The sequence below is a fragment of the Miscanthus floridulus genome, chromosome 6 (assembly GCF_019320115.1).
Source record: "Miscanthus floridulus cultivar M001 chromosome 6, ASM1932011v1, whole genome shotgun sequence".
NCBI lineage: Eukaryota > Viridiplantae > Streptophyta > Magnoliopsida > Poales > Poaceae > Miscanthus > Miscanthus floridulus.
The window spans coordinates 133,574,572-133,583,469 of NC_089585.1; the positions used below are offsets into that span (position 1 = coordinate 133,574,572).

General features: G+C 44.2%; 1 protein-coding gene and 1 long non-coding RNA gene across 2 annotated transcripts; both read right to left on the bottom strand.

The window, feature by feature from the left end:
• Positions 1 to 1,498: 1,498 nt before the first annotated feature.
• Positions 1,499 to 5,240, bottom strand: LOC136461280 (exocyst complex component EXO70A3-like). Its single transcript, XM_066460639.1, has 4 exons — positions 5,203 to 5,240; positions 3,674 to 5,132; positions 1,747 to 1,798; positions 1,499 to 1,650 (listed from the first exon to the last, which is right to left on the bottom strand). The coding sequence occupies exons 1-4, from the start codon at positions 5,238 to 5,240 to the stop codon at positions 1,499 to 1,501; spliced, it is 1,701 nt and encodes a 566-aa protein (XP_066316736.1).
• A 6-nt stretch (positions 5,241 to 5,246) lies between these two features.
• Positions 5,247 to 5,708, bottom strand: LOC136459710 (uncharacterized). Its single transcript, XR_010760253.1, has 3 exons — positions 5,635 to 5,708; positions 5,432 to 5,544; positions 5,247 to 5,348 (listed from the first exon to the last, which is right to left on the bottom strand). It is a non-coding gene; the product is annotated as an uncharacterized lncRNA (long non-coding RNA).
• Between the last annotated feature and the right edge of the window lie 3,190 nt (positions 5,709 to 8,898).

An 8,898-nucleotide genomic window follows, 5' to 3' on the forward strand; every position in this document is an offset into this window, starting at 1 on the left:
ACCGTACTACCATAGGACCAAGCAAAAGATGATTATAATTTCTTGCTTTGCACTCCACAATTACTTATTCATTAGGGAGCATGGATTAGGATCCGCAACCTACCCACCGTCTCCCTGAGTTCAGCTCAATGCTAGTAACAGTATGTCTGCGGTTAGGGAGTTCATATCTTTAGGACTGTGGGAACAATGATTGTGGAGAGGTGATGTACCCATTGATGGTTGGGTAAGTGGCTTTTGCATGGGAACTGCCTTCATGCTCATTCTTATGTGCCTAGAAAAGGGTACAAATTTTGTACAGATACCACTTAGGTCATTTGGTAGTGGAGGAGATTGGGTCTAAGGGGAGCAGCCGATGGCATAAAAGGAGAGGGTTCAAGTTTGTATGTGCATTTTCACCATTTGGGCTTCATCTGCTCACTGTGTAGTACCTTAAAGGAGGTACAACTTGTGTATTGTTGTTCCACGTAAGCACCCAATTAGATGTAGATGATTATTGTGATTTAAAAACAATTGTTTATGACCTGCTGTAATGGGCAAATGAGTAGGAGAAGTCTGATTTTGTGACACTTCTTCTACCAGTTAATTAAGTGGCTTCTAGGGGCTGCAAGTTTTGTAAATGTGCCCACCACTAATTCTCTATCAAGGAGGTAAGAGTTGCTTGTTTTGGATGCCTCATCCTGCTGTTGTAGTGACATGTGTGTAACTGTGTAGAAGAAGAGAGACCATGGGAAACTTCTTCTATCAGTTTGTTGCTCCAAGGGGCTACCGGTTTTTAAAATTGCCCACTGATTCAATTTCAATTGTAAGGAGTGCATATTTAAGTAGGGACTTGAGAACTGCTATAATGCTGGTGTTGTATTGAAATGTTTTTCATTGAACTGGGCCATTTGATATGAACATGTGATTGATGTAAGAGCTGTCCATGCCTATTGTTTGTTGCTGGGTGTTTGAATTGATTTGAATTATGTAAGGGGTTCCCATGCCTGATGGCTGGTGTTTTAGTTGGCGTCATTTTTTTATTTGAATTGCACCCTGGTACGTGTATGTGGCCCCACTTGTTTGATTGGTCTAGCTGATTCTAGTAACTGTAGCAGAATCAGCCAACAGCCGAAGAATAGCAGCCGAACGGAGCCTAAGGGCACGTACAACACCCGTCTCCAAAACGCGAATTATGCAAAACAGTCCTCAGCTTCGCTCAGAGACGCTCGCCCCGTCGCCTCGCGAGACGACGGCAAGGGCTCCTGCTCCTAGGTGGAATCGACGAGGGCAGCAGCGTTGTATGGCTTCGTTTCCACGAGTCGACCCTGCGCTCGGATACCGTGCAGGCGTTCGCGTGCTCTAGTTTTGGTGCTCGCAGGATTTCTTTGGTAGACGGTGACCGTGCTCTAGTTTTGGTGCTCGCGAGATCCAGCACCTTCCTTGCGCTGCCGCCACCGCTGCCCACTGCCGGAGATGCCAAGCCCGACGATCCTTAGCGCCACCGACGGTGCCCGAGCCTTCATCGCGAGATCCACAGCGCCGTCGTCGTGCCGCCGCCGCCCCTGCCGGAGATGCGAAGCCCGACGATCCCGAGGTTGGACGCAACCTCGCCAGTGCCGGTGGACACTGACATCGCGGCGAGCTCGGCCTCTGGCCCAAGCACTAGGACCTCTACGGCAAGAATACGTTCTTAATTCAGTAGCAAGAATAAGTTCTTAATTCAGTAGTCTGATGAAGGAAACCTTAGTATTGCGTAGACTCCATTGCCAACACTGATGAGTTCTTGAAGGAGGTAACTAATGATTCCTGTAGCAGTTGCCTGCGCTATAGAAAGAAAAAAAATTAGACAAAGATGTTTCAATTATATATAATATGATATATTGATGATTTAAAAAAAATTATAATAATGTTCATCTTATTTAAGCTTAATCCATTTTTATCAATTAGCAACACAATAGTGTATAAAATAGTGTTCACAATTCATCTAGGCCACATGCGTAGCATTAAATAGTGCGTAGAGTAAAACAGACAGCCTATTGTACGACCTGTCTTTTTAGCTGTCTTTATGTTGGATTCGAGGTCCATGGAGACGACCCGTGTCTATGGGTTGAACGTCTGATCTCGATGGCAGATTCCATGTAAGAAGGGAATGATTCCGTACCGAAAGAGACTAGCGGCAGTTCCAAATGCTAGGATAGTGCAACGGCAGTACGATGCAGAGGCCAATCCAAGCTCCGTGCAGTGCAGCAGGGTTTCTTGGCTGTGGATACCGAGAAAGTAGATTAACTGCTCCTGGTCACTAATCAGAAAGAAGAACATCGTAAGTAACTTCAATGTAAGTAACTTCAATGTTGACAAGCTCATTGCGACAAACTTTGTTGGGCCGTAACAGTCTCAGGCTTACTCTGGGCCATGTCTCTCTAACAATTATGTGATGCTACAACTTGATTGGACAAAGGTGTGTAAGAACATCCTTTAAAAAAAAAAGTGTGTAAGAACATTGCTATATACGCCGCGATTTCTAATTTATTGCCTAACCGAGTTCTCTAGGTGGCACACTGGAGTTTAACATTTCCGTCCTTCAAGATGCCTAACAGGAAAAGCCATGTGATGATGCCAAATGGCAGTCCAAAACGTGCCAACAAAACAGTTAGCTACCTGCAAAAACTATGCGACGTCCTTGGTCTGGATTCTGGCACCGTGGCATGCAACCGCTTGGGAATCATCGAGCAGATATCCTTGGTATTTTGTTTCTTGCAGCGTCAGGAAGCCAGGAAAACAGGATGTCATGCCTGCTGCTCTTGGCATGCAACCGCTTGGGAATCATCAGCGTTGGATGCAGGACGCCAAAGTACTTCTGCAAATAATGTATCGAATCAACAGTGTTGGAACCATCAGCAGTCGAGTACTCACCACTCCTTTCTCCGAATAATGTATGGCCTGAGACTAAGGCTGTGTTTGGTTTAACTTCGAAAACTACTTCTGATGTTAAAAAAGCAGAACGCCAATCAAAGAGAAGAGGTAGAACCGAAAACTGTTTTTTAAACAACTATTCTCGTGTAGTACATTTTTTATAGCACCTTGAATTCTACTTTTGGTTTTCTGATTTTCCAAATGGGTGAAATTAGATAGATGTTTAACCACTGTTTTAAGGGAGATGAGAAAGCGGTTAGGTTCCATAGTTATTTCACAGACAACTTTTAGCCTTTTCACAACACACAGCTCACAACTGCTTTTACATAACTCAAAACAGCTTTTGCACAGCTCATGGCTGAACCAAACAAACCCTAAGCACATATCTCTATTGTTCTGATGGGGAGGGGAGAGAGTGATTTCTTCTACAAATTTCAATGGAACACGACCCATATAGAAATAAGCACACCTGTCAAGAAACTGATTATGTCCAACATCCACATGGACGGGAATAGATGTATGCAAATTGGCCTGAAGGCCTACAATTCAGTTTTTTATTCACAGGACGGTAGGGATTTGTTCATCCTTTGAACACTCTTCTACTACGATCACTTCAGTGGGGGAGTGCACGCACACAGTTACACCACTCAAGTCTTACTGTGAAGTATCGTTGATACGACATCAACAAAAGGACTGCAGCTTCCATTCTTGGTCTTCAGAATTCAGATCTTGTTGATAGCAAGAATATGATTCATGTTCACCCTTCAAACAATTCACTGACTCTGCTCTTCAAATCCCCAGCACTTCCTATCGAAGGCTGGTTCAGAGTTTCCAAATACACCTGGTAGGCTTCAACAACATGCTCCGAGATGATTTCACGAAGCCTGAACCGGAGAACTGGACACGGCACCTTCCAGTGCATTTGAGAGTCGCAGGTTTCCTTGAAACAAGAATCAAAACGTGGTTTTGCTTTTGTGTGGAAGATACCAAGGAGGCCAGGTCTAAGTCTTTTATGAGGGGGACTTGCTGCAACTGTCAAATGATATGTGGCTTTTTCCCATGTCGAGGACATGTAATCCCTCATGTACATATCAAATTCATCCCTGCGCTGCTTAAGCCACTCAGCTCCGAGTATCAGCTGTATATCCGAATGCTCGACCTCCTGGATTACAAAATGAGCATTGTTCATCAAGAATATACACCGGAGTCCTTGTTGAGAAGCATATAACCTAGATTTTTCTTCAACAACATTGTTCAGGTCACTAATAAGCCCACGTACTAGATGACCTGTCAAGCTTACTCCCTCAAACAAGTCGTTGTTTTGACCACAGCCCAAAATGGGATCAAGCGAGCCAGCATGCTTTACCAGCAATTTGATGTATTTCATGACATACCTGGTTATCAGTAAGATGCTTCCGTCCTGCTCTACTTTCTGCGAGCTATAGTTCTGGATCAACACTTTAAAATCTCGAAGTATTCCCCTTGCTGAATCATTCAGTACTGTGACGACTCTGTCTACCTTACTCACAAAATCTGCAGGAAGCACTCTCCTGAGAGAGGGATCTGAATCAACAATTGCTTTGCGCATGTATAGTATACAAAATAGCTTCTCTGGTGTCTTCCTCGCCCCAGGAACATCTAATACAACATCAAGCAATCGGTTTATAAGTTTTTTTGCCACTATTGAGAGCCTGCCAGGTGTGAGCCCATTGCATTCACTGCTGTTGTGGCTATGTTGTTGCTGCGTGGTGTTGAGAACCCGAACAATAAGCTCAAATGCTGCAGGCCAGCCATTGATGGTCTTCCAGTATTCCTCCCCAAAATTCTCAGAGTTTGCTCCAAGGGTCAAATCGATGCCGCCAATCAATTGACATCCACTAGATATCTCAGAGTTCTTTGATTGAAATGCCTGGTGCCATCCTTGTGAGCATTCAGTCAAATTCGGGCGGTGGGCTAGCTCCCTCAAAGCATCAATTGACTCATGACCAAGGATAGCAATGAGCCTGCTATCATCAAATATGGAGCCAGCATTCTCCAGAGAAGGGTCATCCAGTTGTGAAGGGTCCAAACTATCAGGTGTGCTCCTTGAATGCCAGAAGACAGAAGATGGTGTGCTACATGAATCCCACAACAAAGGAGACGGGCTGCTGCCACTGCTGCATGAGAGGGAGAAGCGGCGACTGCTTATGGAAGAAGGTGTCCCTTTTGTTTCAAAAGCAAAGACACTTCCATCCTGCTGACTGCACAATAGAAGGCACCGTGTGAGAAATATTACACTATTAAGTCATCACACTAACAGGTAGCTATTACAAGGCCTTATAGAAATGATATACTTGAAATCCACCCATTGATACCTAATAGAAATGAGTCTGCCTTTATGCATAAACAAGATGTTGCAAGTCGGGTCAGTGCCTTTCTGCAAAGCTGCTGCTAGGTTTCTCTTCGATCTGTTTACCCTGTGGTGGACATGACATGCAGATGTCTCACTAAATAACCACAGCAAATAGAAAAGGCCTCAGCAGCTAGTAAAAACACATACCAACTTTTGCTGATACCAATGATGATCAGAGTCTTGATCTTGTGGTTTGCAATGAGTTCCAAAAGCCCCGCTGCCACATGGTCGTTCTCAGTCATCAGTATCTCTGCTGGAACCTACAAGAACTATAAGCTGTTACTATTCTATCATCCACCAGAGACCAGAGCATGCAATCCAAAAGCAACGATTCTTGATTCACCACTCACCTCTGCTCGAGTACAGATTTCCTCGTAGCTCTTTAAGGCTTGAAGAGCCTGACCCCTCTGCTCTTCCCTAAAGGCTCTCACAATGTCATCTTTAAGTATGCTTGCATGTACTGCGCCACCCACTGAAAGGAATTACGATAAAATGATATCATAACAGGAAATATATAGCATGTAACTTCTCTGCTAATGCATATGGAATGAAAGAGGCACAAAACCAGCATATTCATTTCTTACTGGTTGGGATTGGTATCATCATTGCTGGCCGGTGGATATGGACAAGGACTACTTTCTTCTGCGGCGGAACGAATCGCAGAGCCTGTTGAAGTCTGTGACCATCATCCATCGACACCACCAGGTGCACCTTCTCTTCTTCCCCACTTGCTTCTGCTGCTAAAACTGTCTGCAGCAGCTGCATCATCTTGCGCTCCATAACCGCAACCATATCTGCAGACCAGTTTGTGCTTTCAGCATCTAAATGAACGCATCTAAATGAACGCTGATGGTATGTATATATTAGAGAAGCTGTCATTTTCTCCTTGTTCAACTTCACTATTCCCGATATTATATTCGAATGATTCCACAGACGAATGATAGGGATGAAGTCTCTTTCAGGGTAGTATATAAGAAACAGAAGGGGAAGGTAACTCCAATGTAAGGTAGGAAACACAACAAAAACAAACAAGGCAGCAAAGACGTCCTCATTGTATATGATTTAAAAAGAACTTGTTTTCCTTTCAAAAAAAAAGAACCTGTTTTTTATTAAAAATAATAACAAGGATAAACTCAGCCTCGCCTCGCCCGGATGCCACACTGGCCGCCGCACACCATCGCGCTCGTGCAGCCCATCTCGCCGATGTAGATCCGAGCGCGCCTCGATAAAGAACCGGGGTGTGCGCAGCCTTGGTGCCTTCTCTGGTCACAGCCATGAACCAACCTTCGCAATCTGACCCATCTGTCCATTGTGGCGGCCACAAACCACTTGATCTGAGGCGGCAAGTTTGCTCTGGCTTCCAGCTGAATTGCGAAATCCTCCACTTGCAGCAAAACGTCCTGCTGGAACATAGGCATCCAGCGCCTTAACATCCTGACAATCCGTAGCATCACTCTCTCATCCCCATCCATACAGCACCCTGAGAACAGCTTATGCCTTTTACTGGCAACCCAGAGTCGAGCCACTGATTCAAAATCCCAGCCCATCTCCTGGCAAAGTAACTCTGCAACTGTGTTCCAGATATTTCTGGCCACACAACAATCAAAGAATAAGTGTGTTATTGATTCTTTTTCAGCACAAAAGATACCATCACCATCATCACAAAAATGACCAAACAGCTCCAACATCCAAGAACAAAGGGGTAGTAATAATAACAGGAGTAGAAATGGTTCTCATACGTGTATATAAGTCCTACGGTGCTTAACTTTCGCCCTTTTCGTTTGGGCTTGTTTGGCTTATAAGCCATGGCTGAAAGTACTGTTGACTGGTTTGGTGTGAGAGAAAAATACCGTTCGTTGGCTGATAAGCCATGGCTTATAAGTCAAATACGACCAAGCGAACAGGCTGTTTGTCTAGTAGTTTGTATAGCATATTAGCAGTGAAAAGCATAAATACTGTAAATTGGTACTGATTTTTCAAATCTAAATTAGTTTTTCCATGCTAGTTGTTGAGACTTGAGAGTAAGGAAGTTTGACCACCTAAATTCTAGAATGCCATACGAAGGGAAGGGGTATCTATTTGCATATAAAAGTAACTCCTTTAGCAAATTTCTCTGGTTAAACTGAAGCTACAACAGTTGATCATTTACAGGAACAGATGCAAGGACAAAAACAAAGGCACACCCTATAAAGGCTCTACTAGTACTGCATTCTCATTTCTTCTCTGATTTTTTGCAGAAATGAATGTGTCATTTCACCCTTCAAACAACTCATTGATTTTGCTCTTCCATTCCAGCTTAAAATATGCAGCATGTCCTTTTACAGACTTCTTCACCCTCTTCAAGTGTGCATGGTATGCTCCAGTAAGAAACGCTAGTATCTCTCCACGAAGCTCTTCGCGAAGAACTGGACTGGGTACTTTCCAGGACATCTGAGTCTGACAAGTTTTCATCGAATGACCAAGAAAAATTCTGCACAGGAGTCGGACTGCTATGCAGGAAACTGAAGACATTTGTCCTAAGACTTTTACTGGGTGACATGCTTTTTGCGGTCTCCAAATTGGATATAACTGGTCCCCATGATGCAGACAGGTAACCCTTCATGTGTTTCTTGAAACGGTCCTGGCGTTTTCCAATCCACCTGGATCCTACGATCAACCTTACATCTGACTGCTTGACTTCTTGGAGTATGAAACGTGTGTTGTTCATCAAGAACAAGACTGCAGTTCTTTAGAAGAAAATGATTCGGACTGTTTCTCAAGCACTGAATCCAGGTCGGCAATGAACTCAAACACTAGATGACCTGTTGGGTTTATTACCTCAACTGTCAATAGACCATCAGTGTGACCATGTCCTAGCATGGTATCAAGTGAACTCTTGTGGTTCATTAGTAACCTGATGTACCTCATGAGGTACGCAGCGAGTGACGTGATACCTCCATCCTGCTCCTGCACCGCTCTCTGTGAGCTGTAATTTTGAACCAAGCTTCTGAGTTCTTTAACTATTTCAGTTGCAGAGTCCTTCAGTTTTGCAAGAAGACCCTCTGCATCTCTGCTGATAGAATCAGTGTGGAATACATTCCAGAGAGCAGGGATGGCATCCGTGAGTGATGTGTACATGTTCAACACAAAGAAGAGCTTTTCTGGTGACTTCCTGACCTCATGAGTGCAGACAACAGAAGCAACAGTGAACAGACGACGCAAAGGTTTCTTCGCTGCTTCTAAAAGGTCGTCATGTGTAAATCCATCACATGCTTGACTCTGCTTGAGTCGCGTGTGCAATGTGTTGAGAATACTGACAATATACTCCAGCACTGCAGGCCAGCTGCTCATGCGTTTCCAGTGTGTTTTCCCCAAATGCTGGTGATCTACACCGAGAACTGAGTCGAAGCCACCAATGAACTCACACCTTGTGAAGATATCACAGTATTGCAAATGAAATGCTTGGTACAAGTGCCTCGAGTGCTCAGCAGGAATCTGCTGGCTAACCAGTTCCCTGAAAGTGTCAAGCCCCTCGAGGCCAACTGTAGCATTGAACCTGTGGTCGTTAAATATGTACATAGGATTGGTATCCAAAGATAGATCATGTAGCTTTTCTGCATCGAAGGTGTTGCCTG

Coding starts and splice junctions, on each gene's coding strand:
- LOC136461280 (XM_066460639.1), bottom strand. CDS start 5,240: ATGGGTGGATTTCAAGTATATCATTTCTATAAGGCCTT. Junction 5,133..5,202: donor TATCATTTCTATAAGGCCTT/GTAATAGCTACC, acceptor TCTATTGTGCAG/TCAGCAGGATGGAAGTGTCT. Junction 1,799..3,673: donor CTGGGGATTTGAAGAGCAGA/GTCAGTGAATTG, acceptor TCTATAGCGCAG/GCAACTGCTACAGGAATCAT.